Genomic DNA, 16,445 nt, shown 5'->3' on the forward strand with positions numbered 1-16,445 from the left:
GCAATCCAGCTGGTCCCAGTTACGAGGTCTGTGACTGACCGAAACGGTAACCTCTCTCAGACTCTCTTTTCTCGTCTATAAAATGGGAATAATAATAGCTACTTCAGAGCATTATTGTGAGGAGTAGATGCCAAAATTCCTTCCGCGGGGGCTGGTACATGTCCGGCATTTAACTATGGATTTGAGTTTGGACCCGATTGGAAAACACGCATCAGTAGGTTTCTGTTTTCTACACATGTGGGGACACAACGCGGAACAGAAGTGGAGATTGGAGGTTCAGCCTGATGAATTCCATGATGTGTTGTAGGACACATTCATACCAGCAGTGTAGACAGGCCTTGGGTGGTGGATATGGATGCGATCCTGTGTTTTTCTTGGATCGATTTTGGCTCGGGTCAGGACCACACGGTTTATGGGTTCACGCGGAGCTCTGCGCTCCCAGAGTGGAGCCTGCTTGGGATTCTCTCACTCTGCCCCTTCCCTTGCTTGCGCGGAATCTCTCTCTCGAAACCAATAAAAAACATTTACAAAAAGGGAGACTAATAAGACTGTGAATATGGGGATCCAGCCAGACGCTACCTGTTAAACACTTAAAATAGTGCCTCACCCACGGTGAGCACTCAGTGAGCGTTCGCCCTTGTAATTTATTGAGAACCTGCTATGTTCCAGGCAGGCTACACAGGAACTACTTTAATAGAGGGGTCAGTGGGGGACCAGGCAACCCGCTCATTCAGTTTCAGATTCCATTTCTGAAATCTATGAGGCGCTGAGATGGAAATGGGCTTGTGAGCGTGAGGTCGCTGGGTGAGTGAGCAGGTCAGGTGACCTTGAAACCCAGTGCCCTCAGGCCGCTTCTGTGCCCCAGCGGCCTGCCCCCAGCACCTTCCTTCCCGCCGCATGCGCATGCTGGTAATGGTAATTTGTCCGAAGAATGAATTAATCAGTGCGATAGTTATTAAAGTAAGATAGTAGACCCAAATATGTAGTTTTCAGACATTTCGATTTTATATATCTCAAATACTAATTTATACGCATATAATACTTTCATTATAAAATATGCAGTGGTACAGAGATTTGTATGCATATGGGATTTTTTTTTTTAAATTTGGGTTTATAAATGGTTTGGAACAGGTTGCAGAAACATTGTCTGTTGCTCTTTTTAATATATCTTGAGCATGCTATGACACATCCTGAAATAATTTGCTGCGGAAAAAAGCCCTGCTCTCTCTCTCTCTCTTTTTTTCAAATGTAGCTGTAAATATTACTTTGATGCACGTAATTGCTGCAACCATCTCCATTTGAAGGAAGGCTTCTAACCCTTCCATCTCCCATCTCCTGCTATTGTCAAGAAATAAGAAAAACTGACTTCAAATGCATTATTCAAATGTATTTAATGTAAACATTGAAGAAGTCTGAGAACAGCCACAAATTTTGCTTTGCTTCATGTGGTTTTGACAAGGTTTCAAATATGCTGTTTTACAGGCCTACATTTACTCTTTTTAGGGAGAACAGTTCCTCAAGTCAATCTGACGACGCTAAGAAGGTCCCCGTGCCGGGCACATAGTAGGGACCGGATGAGTGTTGGGCGGTTGGCCCAACACTCGGTTGCACCCGAGTGCAAGCGCATTGGGGTGCAAGGAGTGTGGTATACCTCGCTGAGACCCTCGCGTGACTCTGGGCAGAGACACTGCTCCGTCAGGGCTTGGGCGAGGGAGCTCTGGGGGGGGACCCTCTGGGCATCAGGGTATTGTCCAGGGTCTGGCTCCTGGTCAATGGCGGAGGTGGATTGGGCATCAGGATGGGAATCTTGCCATTTCAACAAGCGAGCCCCTACGCTGAGCCTTCAGACGTGGCGATGAGCCCCTTGGAGGTGGGGCTTTGTCTCTCTTCTCTGCATATTCCCTAGCCTGTGCAAGTCCCAATGCCACAACTGCTCAGTAAATGTTTGCTCAGCTGAAGGACAAAGAGAAGCGTCCATGTGGGCACATGGCTTCCTCGATCCTCCTTGTGGTGGTCTCTTGGCCCGATTCATCAAAGATTCATCATTAGATTGTTCGCCAGCCGAGAATGGAAACTTCCCTCTTGGTGGCTATCTCTCAGGCTGTGTAGAGACCTGGTGGGTGGTGCCAACAGCCCTGGTCTGAAATGCTGCGGATGCCTCGGGGCTTCTCAACCTTTACCTGCATCTCACACCGGCTGGCAATTCAACCCACATGAATTTCTTTTCCTTCGGGACCTCGGTCTCCATGTGACCGCTGACCTCTAAGATACCACTGGCAGCAATAACATTCTATCACATTAACATTGTGTGTGTGTGTGTGTGTGTGTGTGTGTGTTGGTCAGCTTGTTGCCACAGAATCAAACTTTTCATTCCTCCATTAATAAACAAGTAAACATTCTGACCTATTTTTTGGCAGACCGAAGTCCTGGAATTTCAAATGACTGGAAGCTTCTTTTGTTGTCCTTCTCTTGCCCCTGGGATGAAAGCAAATAGATGGCAGTCAGGAAATAGCAAGAGGTGAGGGGAAAAAATTAATTAAGTGCATTCATTCATGGAAACAGCCACCCAGTCAGATTTAAGTAATGAACATCTCACACGCGATTCCAAATCTCTCTTTGCATTTCCATTGGGGTTTTAAAAAAATCTGTGTTTAAAGTAATGTAATTACTTAAAAATGTATATGTATTTTTAGTGTAAGAGCTTTATTTCACAAGGAGTGGGAGTGGGGGGGGCGCGGAAGAAGTGTCCCAGTCAGGATGAAAACGTGGGCTTCTCCCCCACGTCAGCAGGCTCAGTGTGGCCCCCTCCTCAAGCTGTGTGAGTCTCGTGACATTGCTCTGTGAAAGGAAGAGAATCACACCTTCGTCACGTGGTCGAGGGGAGGCAAGGACAAACAAGGACAGCGCCGGGGGGGGGGGGGGGCCAGGAACGTTCTAGATGCCTCCTTCGCGAGTTGAATTTGACCCCCAGCTAGCAGACAGAACAGCATCCAGTGAAGGCAGGCGGATTACTTAGCAAGAGCAATTCAGATTCGAGTAATATTTATTGAAATTCTGTATGATTTAGATACTTTGCCGTGGAGTCTTCTGTGAAAAAAATTATTTTAAATTGAGTTGATTTGGTCAAATTCAGGAAGGCATTCGCTATCATAAACCATCACTGTGATGCATCCTTTCTTTAATTAGCCGTGCTTAATATCCTTACATTTCTTTTGCAGGTATTTTGTGAGCTTTAGCAGGTGTTTCCTGGTGAGTTTCCTCTGCCAATGCTCCCCTCGTGAGCTCCGCTGACCCCCTCGTCCTGGTTCCCCCCACGTGGGGCACACTTGCTTCTCCTCGGTCCTTGGACTTTCTCTACTCCTAACCCCCTTTCTCTTCCAGATGCTGGTTATTGCCTGCCTTCTCCTCCTGCTTCTGAGCTCAGTGTAGGCGCCCGCCCCCCAGGGGAACCTTCCCTGACCTCTGAGACAGGCTCCTTCACCGACTTGTCCCAGTTGTAATTTCCCTTTTGTCTTGTAGCTGTGTTCGTGTCCCATAAGCCAGCTCATGCACCATGCCTCCCCCCCCCCCGCCCCAGGGTAGAGATGCACGGGGTGGGGAGTGGGGGGAGGGGGGAAGGGGGGCTGTGGTCAGCACCTGACCCTCGGAGGCCCCTCGGGGGACGTGTGTGTGTGGGAGTGAAGGACTCTGGGAGATGCTTCCCGGTGCCTGGGGACCTTCCATCTAGGATTTTGTGTGCAGCCTACCGGCTGCGAAGTGATAAATAAAAAATGTAATGAGTTGTTTGCATGTAGTTCGTCATGGGGTACATCCCCACAAAGCAAGGTGATGGTGTTAGTTCCGTATTTCACATTTTACTTTTTTTTCATTATTTCGTGATCGCAAAAATGAATTATTGTGTTATTTGATCTATTTCATCGCTATTTCTCTGGGGGAAGCTTGATTCATGTCTGCATCGGTACTCTGACTTCTAAGCTCTAGACACGGGCATCTATTTTCCAGACCTTCCTGTGAGGTTATCCTCCAGCAGACTTTCCCCCGTGAGCAGCCTCTTTGCTCACATAGTTTGCAAACCAGCAGCCTGGGCACTAAACTTGAGTCTTCTCTTTCTTGCCCCCATCACGCCACCTCCATGCTTTGGTTCCAGATCCCGAGTCGATCCCCTGATGCTTGCTAGGCTGCCTCTTCTTCCTCACCCCGAGGGGCTCTATTCTGTCTTTGGTTCTTTATATGTATTTTTCACGCTTATTTATTTTTGAGAGAGAGAGAGAGAGAGAGAGAGAACAAGCAGGAGGGGCAGAGAGAGAGGGAGACACAGAATCCGAAGCAAGCTCCAGGCTTTGAGCTGTCAGCATAGAGCCTGAGGCAGGACTCAAACCCACAGACTGAGAGGTCATGACCTGGGCCGAAGTTGGATACTTAACCCACTGAGCCGTCCAGGCACCCCATGTCTCTTTCTTTCTTTCTTTCTTTCTTTCTTTCTTTCTTTCTTTCTTTCTTTCTCTTTCTTTCTTTCTTTCTTTCTTTCTTTCTTCTTTCTTTCTTCTTTCTTTTTCTTTCTTTCTTTCTTTCTTTCTTTCTTTCTTTCTTTCTTTCTTCTTTCTTTCTTCTGTTTTTTCTTTCTTTTCTTTCTTCTTTCTTTCTTTCTTCCCTGTTATTTCTTTCTTTCTCTTCTTTCTTTCTTTCTTCCCTTCCTCCCTTCTTCCCTCTGTCTCCTTTCTTTCTTTTTTTCTTTTTCTTTCTTTCTTTCTTTCTTCTTTCTTTCTTCTTTCTTTCTTTCTTTCTTTCTTCTTTCTTTCTTCTGTTTTTTCTTTCTTTTCTTTCTTCTTTCTTTCTTTCTTCCCTGTTATTTCTTTCTTTCTCTTCTTTCTTTCTTTCTTTCTTTCTTCCCTTCCTCCCTTCTTCCCTCTGTCTCCTTTCTTTCTTTTTTCTCTTTCTTTCTTTCTTTCTTTCTTTCTTTCTTTCTTTCTTTCCTGTCCTTTCTTTCTTCTCTTTTCTTTCTTTCTTTCTTTCTTTCTTTCTTCCTTCCTTCCTTCCTTCCTTCCTTCTATGTTCTTTCTTTCTCTTCTCTTTCTTTCTTCTCTCTCTTTCTTTCTTCTCTGTTTTCTTTCTTTCTTTCTTTCTTCTCTGTTTTCTTTCTTCTCTGTTTTCTTTCTTTCTTTCTTTTTCTTTCTTTCCTTCTTTCTTTCTTTCTCTTTCTTTCTTTCTTTCTTTCTTTCTCTTTCTTCTTTCTTTCTTCTGTTTTCTTTCTTTCTTTTCTTTCTTCTTTCTTTCTTTCTTTCTTCCCTGTTATTTCTTTCTTTCTCTTCTTTCTTTCTTTCTTCCCTTCCTCCCTTCTTCCCTCTGTCTCCTTTCTTTCTTTTTTTCTTTTTCTTTCTTTCTTTCTTTCTTCTCTCTTCTTTCTTTCTCATCTCTTTCTTTCTTTTTCTTTCTTCTTTCTTTCTTCCCTGTTTTCTTTCTTTCTTTTCTTTCTTCTTTCTCTTTCTTTCTTCCCTGTTATTTCTTTCTTTCTCTTCTTTCTTTTCTTTCTTTCTTTCTTTCTTTCTTTCTTTCTTTCTTCCCTTCCTCCCTTCTTCCCTCTGTCTCCTTTCTTTCTTTTTACTCTTTCTTTCTTTCTTTCTTTCTTCCCTTCCTCCCTTCTTCCCTCTGTCTCCTTTCTTTCTTTCTTTTTTCTCTTTCTTTCTTCTCTCTTCTTTCTTTCTTTCTTTCTTCTCTGTTCTTTCTTTCTCTTCTCTTTCTTTCTTCTCTCTTCTTTCTTTCTTTCTTTCTTTCTTCTCTGTTTTCTTTCTTTCTTTCTTTCTTTCTTTCTTTCTTTCTTTCTTTCTTCTCTCCTTATCTCTGGTCTGGCCCCTAGTATCAACCCCTTAACTGCCTTCTTGGCCTCTCAGGCTCCAATCCCCCTACTATAAAGCAGCGGGGGTGAGCTTTCTCATTAGCAGATTATTATCAACTCACCTCCCTACTTGAAAATCTTTACCACTTCTCCACAAAATCCACACTCATCCCCACGAGAGCCAAGGTCCCTGCCCCAAAGCCTTCCCTCCCTCCCTCCCTCCCGCCCTGTCCCCCTGTCAGGGCCCCACACTGCCCTCTCTCCAGTTGTACTTTGCAAGCCCCCACATCACTGATTAGATTGTTTTGGGTGGGGGAGCCTCCTCTCTATCTGGCAAAAATAATTTCCATTCTTCAGGGTCTAGTTCGAATGCTAGTTCCCCCTGAGTTCTGTGCTGCTTCCTTTTTAGTACTTTTGGCATGTCTCTGTTTTACCATTCGTTCATTTGTTCACGAATCCGTTGATTCATTAGCTCCACAAACAGGTATCAGATCTATTCTGTACCAGGCTGTATGCTAGGCAGTGGGATGCAGTTGTTAAAGAAGATGGATGGAGTCTGCCTCATGAATCTTGCCGTTGTTGGGGAGACAGGCCAGAAACAAGTAAACAAGCAACCTTATTTTATCATGGGGCCTTGTATCTGCCTGTTCACGCGTTCGTGTTCCCCTGGCGTAGGGGCTTGATGGCGGAGGCATATCCTGGGAATCTTTTCTCTCCTAGCACACTGGGTAACTGGCCTCAGGAATCGGTGTGTAAGATACCAAGAGATGCATTGGTAAGAATAGACAAACAACCCACCCATCTGGGCTCATCCACAGCAGTGAGCTGTGCGCTTAGTGTGCAGAATCCTGTGGGTCCCTCTGCCGCCAGGGAAATTCTGACCTGTCTCTGCACTGAGAAGGAGGCCCTTGGTTTCATTATATCATGTCAGAGCATTTCTGTGCTCCTGCAGCCCATGTGACATTTGCCTACATGGCTTCCACTAGTTCAATATTAAGAGCATGGGAAAGATTCTGGGAATTTCCTCCACCTCTTGCGAGAGGCACGTTAAGAATCCAACATCCTGAAAGCTACCATTACTTTTCCAGATAATTTGCTTTCATCTTTTTTAAGTTTAAGAAGAGAGTTGAAGGGCTCCTGGGTGGCTCAGTCGGTTGAGCATCTAACTCTTGCTTTTAGCTCGGGTCGTGATCCCAGGGTCTTTGGCTCGAGCCCCTCATCAGACTCTGTGCTGAGTGTGGAGCCTGCTTAAGATTCTCTCTCTCTCTCTCTCTCTCTCTCTCTCTCTCCTTTTCTCTCTCTTTCTTTGCTCCTCTCCCCCCCACTCTCTCTCTCTCTGAAATAAAAAAAAAAAGAGAGTTGAACTTAAAGTCTTTTTCTAGTTTCTATTTACAGCAACCCTTGGCAGTGAATGGCAGGCATCCTTCTCAGCTCCAAGTACAGATGAGGAAACAGGGACCCCGAGAGAGCAGAAAGGGTCTGGTTAGAGTGACCAAGGCGGTTGGTGGCCACGCCAGCGCTAGAGGTCAGGTCTCTCCGGTCCCCTGCCAGGTCCATGCCAAATGCACAGCAGGGGAGGCCAGAACCAGCGACTGCCAGAAGCCTGGGGCCAGGCGCCTCTGAAGACAACCGAGGAATGGAGACAGAATGAGTGGGGGCAGGTGTTCCACTGCCCACAGCGCATGAAGGGCAATGGTAACAAAGTTGGCAAATAAAGAGCCGTTCACCTGGATAAGAAGTAGTTAAAGCCCATTTGTTTTTCAACTGCAAGCAAAGAGCAGAGGTTAGAAAATGGACAGGTTCCCTCCCTGTTGCCTGCTCCCTCCCTAGCTGAATTCTGTTCCCGAACCTCCGGGAAAACTAAAATGCCCAGCCCCACATGTTTCCTCCCTACCCGGTTTCTCTGGTTTAAATCATTCTTTAGGGTTCCAGTTTTTAGAGACACGTGTTTTTAAGTGCACACCGTTGAGGGAATCATAAAGCCTCAGTCTGCCATAGAAAATGTTATTAAGAATGTTAATCACCGTAGGTCAAGATTACTTGCTTTGCATTCAGTTGAGATCTGACCTTGCAAGGTTCAGCATTCCCAAGTTGGCCATTGCATCTGTGAGCCTGGGGAGGATAGTTCCGTTCACGACCATAGTGGAAGTAGGTACGCATCATTTTACAAGGCCTCAAACATTTGGGACCAGCTGTCCTTCCTGTGGGCCACTCAGCCTGTCCCACCCACGTCGTGACATGCGTCACATCAGCATTTTTAAACTGCTGCTCTATTGCTTGTCATTGATCCTAGTCAAGTGCCCACCAGGGAAGCACAGTTAATTCACTGCACAGGTACATCCTGCAAAAGTGAGAAGTGCCGCTGGCTCGTGGGGAAACTGAGGCACAGACAGCCAGTGGACGAGCCAATTAATTGTTCTTCCAAACATCTCACATCCTGCCAAAAAAAAGAGTAAGAGCACATCACCCCACAGGACCCAGCCTCTCTTCTTGAATATTCTCCTAGCACTTGAGGCTCAACGCTTTCCAGCTGTCTCTGATTTCCTTCTCCTCTTCTGTACCTCCCTCCTGCACGATCAGTTAACAAAACCCATCTGGTCCCCCTTCATGTGTTTTCTTGCTCCCTCCTTTTTAAATATACCCTCAGAACCTGCCTTCTCCAGATTCCCATTGCTTTCTGGGTAGACCTAACCCACTGGATGGTTTAGAACTGGTAGACCAGTTCTCTGGTGGAATCAATATCTACCTGCTACAGTGGGTTGAAGGGTGTCTACCAAGAGGTATGTATATCTGGCACGTGTGGATTTGACTTAGGTTGGAAAAAAGTTCTTTGAAAATGTAATCATGCTAAGGATCTTGAGAGATGAGAGCCTCCGGGATTAGGGTGGGCCCTAAATCCAACGATGGGCCTTTTTGAGAAGAGAGGAGAAGAGAATATGTTAGGATGCTGTGTGAAGACCCATGTCTTCACATGGCAGAGTAAGGCAGAGTCGGGCGTGATGTGGCCACAAGTTAGGGAACTCCTGAAGCCACCCGGAGGTGGAAGAGGTGAGGAAGGATCTCCTCTAGAGTCTTTAGAGGGAGCACAGGTCTGCTGACGCCTTGGTTTTAGACTTCTGGGCTCTAGAACTGTGGAAGAATACATCTATGTTGTTTTAAGCCACGCGTTCATGGTAATTTGTGATGGCATCCCCGGGAAACTAACACAAGCACATCTAACCTGTCCCAAGGAATGAGAAATAAATTGGAGCCAAATCCAAATCAAGGCAAAACAATCAGTGCTGTGATAAATGAACAAACACAACAATGACAAAACATATGTTCTAGAAGGAAAAAGATGGACAAAACTGGTTAAATCTTGCAGTGAGGAGGTAGCTTCCCCAAAGTGGTGAGTGAGGATGAATGGGTATTTGCCAGCCCGATGACATGGTGAGCTAGGAGGTGGCGAGGGAGGTGGGGACAACTTATTTTGAGAGCTAAACACCGGCTTCGAGTTTTCCTGGTCATTCCCCTCAAATTTCTCATCTTTTCCTTCCTGTACTCCCAGCTGTACCCAATATGGCAAGTATATTCTGACCAGCACAGAAAGAGCAATTCCATTTATTCTGCGGTGAAACTACAGTTCTTCTTTAAATGTTTATTTATTTTTGAGAGACAGCGAGACAGAGAGAGAGAGAGAGAGAGGAGAACAAGCAGGGGAGGGGCAGAGAGAGAGACACACACAGAATCCGAAGCAGGCTCCAGGCTCCGAGCTGTCAGCACAGGGCCTGACATGGGGCTCAAACCCACGAACCATGAGATCATGACCTGGGCCGAAGTCGGACACTTAACCGACTGAGCCACCCGGGTGCCCCAGTGATACTCCACTTCTGTTCATGAACTGTCAGATCAAGTTCAGTTTTTGCAGAAGGCTCTCATTCTATGCACCCACGGTGAACTTGCAGGCTTCTAAGAAATCACACAAATTGCTCTTAAGCCATAATTGTCCTTCAATGACTTGTGCAGCTAGATTGTTGACTCCAAGATCACGAATGGTAATAATGAATACCCTAGAATTGTAAGGATAATAATGACAGCTCAAAACTTATGTAAGACTTACTGGCTATCATTTGTCATTTCACACATCCTCACAACATCCTGTGAGAATGTTCTTACTCTGTTGGCTTTCTTCAACTTGTGTTCAACTCATGCTGTGTCTCCTCAGGAATTGATGCATGTCGGGTTCCTGAGGAGATAGACTAAAACGTAATCATGTAGGCATTGAGCTCCTGGAATCAGTCCCCAGTGAAGGAAAGAAACAGAATAACATTGGCAGAAGGAGATGGTAGGCTGTGCTCTGAGGCTGGCCTCGTGGACCTTCACCACTGTCCTGAGCTGTGGTGGGAGGTCGGGGCTTTTGTGCCCCTGGGTGGATAGTCAGTGGATGCGGGTTGTCTCGGGTAAGGCAAATTCAACCAAAGAAATTCCCAAAGAAGGTTGAGGGGGGACCTAGGAATAGACTCACAAAGTCTAGTACAAAATTACACTGGCTTCTGACTTTTTAGTAAGTCTGAGGCCTCACACTCAAAATGGGCCTTGGCTATATTTCTCAGTAGGAGAGAGGAGAAATTTACAGGAAGGATAGGGACAAAGCAGAATGATTCTGAGGCCAGTTGTCCCCAGGAAAGGAGACTATCAGGTCAGAGAGGCGCTAATCTCCACAGAAGTAATGTGGGGTGGACACAGAGTCAAGAGCACACACTTGTACTTGATCGGGCTTTGAATCTGGTTCTGCTAACCAACTAAGTCATAATTTATCTCATCATCCCCATTCTACGCACAAGGAAGGGCAGAGGTATAGTACCTCCCTCACGTATGGACTGCATGTGAGTGGTCATTTTCCTCATCTAGGACCCGATTCTTACTCAGAATGACTAAAGAATACCAGTAGCCTCAGGAAGGACAGTTGACAATTAAAATATTTCACCCGCGACAAAATATTTCACCAAAGACAAAAAAAAAAAAAAAATCCAAAGTTGCTTGATTAGAGAGATGCAAATCTATGGTCCTGGAATTAAATGTTACCTCATTTGTTTGACCATGGGTTGTTTCTTTTTTTGATTTTCTGATTTTTCTTTTTTTTTTGAGAACAACCAGCCTGTGATTATTCGTAATAGCTGAGGATACCAACATAGAGTGGTATCTTCAGGAGATTGAGAAGCATCAGCTAGAAAAACCAGAGAAACTACTGTTGATGGGGACTTTACACAGAGTAAAATTAAGCTATTCAATCATTTTGGTCTTTTTCCCAGCCATTTGTTTTGGGTGCTTGGGTGCACCGGGTGGTCATCCGTTAGGATCGGATCCAATCTAAATGCAGCGACTGCTTCCTTGGCTGCGAGTTAATTGCCCAATATTTTCCCAGGTAAATAGAATATTGGATTCCCACATGTCGTTTTGTTAGCAGGAAATTCAACTCCATCACCTAATCCAATACCTCGTAGGCATTAGAGATTATGTCATGGGACTTAACTCTAGAATTTTCTTCCTGTGTCTGGGGAATGGCTTTGAATGCTTCAGTGAGGTTCTGCAGAGTATATAGTGTAAGAACATGTCATGTCTGTCTGTGTGATATGATCTCCTTGGCCAAGTCAATTTCTGCCACTCTGCCTCCAGCTATAAGACATTTGTTCCTCATGAGAATTTTGAAAATATTGACCAACCATAACCTACTGCTTTCCCTATATCAACATCAAGTTGACTGTAGAGCCTTGGAGTAGTTCTGTATAAATAGCACTGTCGTTTTGTTCTCAGCCTCTGAGAGATATATGCCATACAATGGCGTGTGGGTCTTCAACAACAGGAGAAGTCAATCTAGAAAGGGTAGCTGTTTTATAGAGTCTCCTAGGATTCTAGTTTGAGTCCAGCCCAACCAACACGACCTCATATTCATCTGCACGGTCCTTTAAGAGCCATGACCTTCACCGTGCTATGTGTCACCCTTACTTTGTACCAGCACCACCGTGAACTTTAATTTGTGTGTCCGTGAGATTTCCTTCTCTTGTATACAATCCGTGAGGCTGTCTACTCCCTGAGAAAGTCCGTAGGATTTTTTTTTCTTTCTTATAAATCCACAGGATCATTATCTCTCCTAAAGAATTTATCAATTCTTCTAAAAAATGTGCCATACTTTTTTTTTTATCTATTAGTTATCTATGACTGTGTATCAATACGATCACAAACTTAGCAGGTTAATCAACACATGCTTATTATCTCACAGTTTTAGTGGATCAGAAATAGGTATGGCCTTGCTGGGTTCTTCGTTTTAGGGTCTTTTTTTGAGGCCTCAGTCAAGGGGTCGGCCAGAGTTGGAAAGCTCAATGGCTCAATTGATAGCTGGCGGGAGTCAATTTCTTGCGGCCTGTTGGGCCGAGGGCCTCAGTTCCTTGGTGTCTGTTGGCTGGAGGCTGACCTCAGTTCCTTGCCATGTGGGCCTCCCTAACATGCCACTTGCTTCATCAAAGCATGCCAACCAAGAGGACAAGAGGAAGTCACAATCTGCGGTAACATAGCCACAGAAATGACCACCCATTTCCTACTGTTTCCAAACAGCCACGGGCCTTGCTCCCACTCCAGGGGTGGGACTTATACAGCGAGGGAGGTGAGTACCAGGAGACAGACAACTGGGGGGGGGGCATTGTAGTGTCCGTCTGCCACACGTAACGCCCGTTCAAGGTGGAAGCGTGAGTGAGATGACACTTTAGGAACATCGAGAAGAGTTTTCGCAAACCTACAGACCAGATCAGCCCGAATCTTTCTGCAGCCTGTTTTATCACTTTCTGTGACCTCTGGAAATGTCAGGCCAATTTCTGGAAGTTTTTCAGCGAATTACAGGAAGCTCCAGCCGAGACCAGAACGTACTGGTTCTCCAACTCTTTTGCGCACGAGAGGCCATTGCAATGGCTTTTGCAGCAGGATGCGGTACTTCTGAGTCCCTTAAAGTAGTCCCCACATCAGTTGTCACAAACAACTTTTCCAAGTGACTGATGCCCATTTTGTTTCTTCCGCTTGGGCCCTAAGCTGTGTGGGTGGGGTGTGCAAACTTGCTTCACATGACAGATTCCTGCGCACGGTTCCTTCTAAACCTGGGAAATGTCTCCCTGAGCGTCTGGAAGTCCCATTTCTTGGGGACTTGATGTGCCAAAGACTAGATGCTGGATATCATTTATGTGCTTCACTGCTGAACCCAGTGTACAGATTTTTGCCACACATGGTTTTTTTTTTTTTTTCCTTTAAAGTTTGAATTCGAATATATTTACGTAGGACCTATACTCTCGGGCTCATGAAGCCCACCCTTCATCCCGGATATCTTACACTTTTCTATACACTGACTGGCCCCTGAAGATTTGAGCTGGTGACCCTTTCCAGAGGAATTTGAGAGGACAGTCCGTTCAATAATGAGTAGACTACAAAGAAATGTTTTAATTGCTATCCCTCATCTAGTCACACCTTAATAATGCTTAATTTGATGTGTCACCTTGGCTAGACTATGGTGCTCAGTGGTCTGGTCAAACACCAGCCTAGATGCTGTTAAGAAGGTATTTCTTAGATGCGACAAACATTTAAATCAGTGGACTCTGAGTAAGGCAGAGGACTCCTCATAATGTGGGTGGGCCTCACCCCATCAGTTGAGGCCTCAAAACCCGAGATGGAGGTTTCCGGAAGAAGAAGGAATTCTGCCTCAAGACTTCAGCGTGGAAACCCTGCCTGAGTGTCCAGCTTCTGTCCTGCAGAATTTGGATTCACCGATTGCAATACAACTCTTCTATGAGTCTCCAGGCTGCTGGCCTGCCCTGTAGATTTTGGACTTGCCACCTCCCACAATCGTGTGGGCCAAGTTCTCAGAATACATCTCTCTCTGCGGGCAGGCGTGCATGTATTCTTTTGGTTCTATTCCCTGCATGACCCTATTATACTTCTCAAGCACAGAGTTGGGGACTGCCTCGAAACAGAGAGGGAAGGAAGGAAACGTAATTAACAGGTAGTAAGCGCCTGCCATGTGCCAGGTATCATACTGGGTGATCTAATTTAATCCTCACAACAGACCTCCAAATCAGATGAGGGCAACTCATGTTCTCATCTTACAGATGACAAAATGAAGGCTCGGGGCTCCAGTCAACCAGGCTCCAGAGTTGGACAGATCTCGGTGTAAAACCTGTTCCTTCACAGAACGGACTCTGCATGTAATGGACTCCACTGTCTGCCACAGCGAGTGTCTGATGAACGGGGGAAAGAGGAAGGATCCCCGCAGGGTGCAGCAAGGCTCCCAGCTGGTTTCTGGGGAGGAGACCCAGGGGGCAGGGCCCTGGGAGAAGATCCCATCAGGATGGCGTGGCCCCTGCTGTGGGAAGTTCTCTCTCCCTTGGTGCCCGAGTCATACTGGACTTTGAGCTGCCAACGAAGACACAACAGGAGCCCTTGTCTATGGGACGTGGCCTGATCACCCATCCGAATTGGCGCAGTGAACCCACGCCTAGAGACCCCATAGGAAGCGACCTTTGTTGGAAGGCACACACTGCTGACGAGGCCTGACTCCAGCCCTGCTCAGAGCCAGGAATACAGCAAGGTACTCCCTGAGTCTCTGCACACCAGGAGATCGCAATCCAAGGACTCTGGGGGCTGTTCCTGCCTTGCCTGACACCACACGTATAGCAGAAAGAGAGGGGAGTGGCCTGCATATAGGACAGACTCATGTTCTGAAGCAGCTTCAGTTTTTTCTTTTTTTAATGCTTATTTTTGAGAGAGAGACAGAGCACGAGTCGGGGAGGGGCAGAGAGAGAGGGAGACACAGAATCCGAAGCAGGCTCCAGGCCCTGAGCTGTCAGCACAGAGCGGGACGCGGGGTTCGAACTCATGAACCCTGAGATCGTGAGCTGAGGTGAAGTCGGAATCGTAACCAAATGAGCCACCCGGGCGCCCTTTCCTATCTTTGTTTACCCCTAATCTGAAAGGCTACGCAGTTCCAAGACCATCCACCTGGCTCTGACCTGCTTTTCCTTTTTGTTCACAACTTTGACTGCTGCATGTTGAATTTACACCTCGCCAGGAGGTAGCCCCTTTCTGAACCTTCTTCAGGCTCCTGGGGTCCACTCGGGAGGCACTCCGCACTCTGGTTCCCCTGACTCAGAGAGAGGCTCTGGGTTCTCTGTTGACATAGATCCAGGATTGCCCCCTTCATGGTCATCACTGGCGTGAACATCTCCCACCAAAACTCTGACCTCCTGTCATCCCCTCACACAGAATGGCAGCAGAGGAAATATTTGCGCACGAGAAGATCCCTAGATGGAGGAAGGACTCTCTTGAGGGAATTACTAATTCTCGTTTAGTAAGGCAGAAAAAGGAAGCAGAATATTCCAGAAGAGACTGGCTCTGCCTATGGGTTGCAGGTGCAGAGTGGAGGGTGAGGTCTGCATTTAGCATCTTCCTTTTCCAGAGTTTTAGCCTCAATGGTTCCACTGAGCATGAGGGTCAGTGGGAAGATAGATATCCTCTCCTCAAACCTGTTAAGCTTACAGATGAGGAAACGTGGCCCCAGAGAAGTGGTATGACCTGCCCGAGTTAACCAGATGCTGGCGGAGAAGGTTCTAGCACAGCTCCTGGCTCCCCCTGTGGTACCGAAGGTCTTTTCCATTTGGCCTTGGCTTCCCCAGTGCTTGTCTTCTAATTAGACCTCTTTGTGTGCCTTGTAAATAATTTCTCCTCATTTTCTTTTTAATCTTCTTGAGGCGAGAAAGACAAAGAAAGATAATCTAACTTAGCTCATAAGAAAGTAATCCAGAATCCTTTATGCCCACTTTTCAAGAAACCCCACAAAACCTTTTTCCCATTTTGCCTTTTTGTTTGTTTAAATTTTGATTCAGCAAAAGGAAACAAACGAACCAAGAAAAATAGGAGTCTTACAAATCATCTTTTCAAATGCTTTCTCTCTCTCTCTCTCTTTTTTTTTTTTTTTTTTTGTCTTGACTGTCAGGGGACTGAGCTTCTAACAGACCATCAGGGTGTGTAATGAGCAAATACAATAACAACAGTGAATTACCCTTTTTGTACAGTCAACTATGTGTTCATAATGGAATTTAATTTATAGATGGGCATGCCTGAAAGATTCTGGATGTGGATAGAAAACGACATGTGAAAAGCAATATGTGTATTTTTAAAAAAATGTCTCAAAACAAATGCTTGGTTTGTGCCTGCTCAGTACACACCCAATGAAAAGTCAAGAGTAAAAGGGGACATAACTGACCTTCTGGGTCCGCGGGGGTGCCAGGGAGGGGTCTCTTGCTAACGGGGCAGCGGGGCTTCTACAGAATGAGACCCCTCAGGACAATGTCCTCTTCCTCCATCTCCTGGCCTAACCAACACGTTCTGACTCCAGAAGGTCTGAAGAAAGGAAGGGAAATCAAGACAGGGGAGTGAAGAAAGAAGGGAAAGGAGAAGATTCTAGAAGATGCCAGCTCTTGGGCTCATCTCCACCCTCCCTTCTGTGAGAACCTGTAGCGCCCTTCGCAACAATGATTTTACTCTGTCACACCTCTGCGGGGTCCTGAACACAGTGATGCCAAGTATGTTTCCAAGG

The 16,445-nt window shown here is 46.0% G+C and overlaps 1 protein-coding gene across 1 annotated transcript in view; it reads right to left on the bottom strand.

Annotated features, from left to right (window-relative positions):
• CLNK (cytokine dependent hematopoietic cell linker) overlaps positions 1-16,445 on the bottom strand; it is a 123,476-nt gene that overhangs the window by 82,924 nt on the left and 24,107 nt on the right. The window contains exon 6 of the mRNA XM_047091333.1: positions 2,404-2,475. Within this exon, the coding sequence (XP_046947289.1) occupies positions 2,404-2,475 (72 nt within the window). The remainder of the gene's footprint in view (positions 1-2,403; positions 2,476-16,445) is intronic.

The sequence above is a fragment of the Lynx rufus genome, unplaced genomic scaffold (genome assembly GCF_022079265.1).
Source record: "Lynx rufus isolate CCGP_SWC_20201006 ecotype Redwood Valley unplaced genomic scaffold, mLynRuf1.p SCAF_3, whole genome shotgun sequence".
NCBI classification, from domain to species: domain Eukaryota; kingdom Metazoa; phylum Chordata; class Mammalia; order Carnivora; family Felidae; genus Lynx; species Lynx rufus.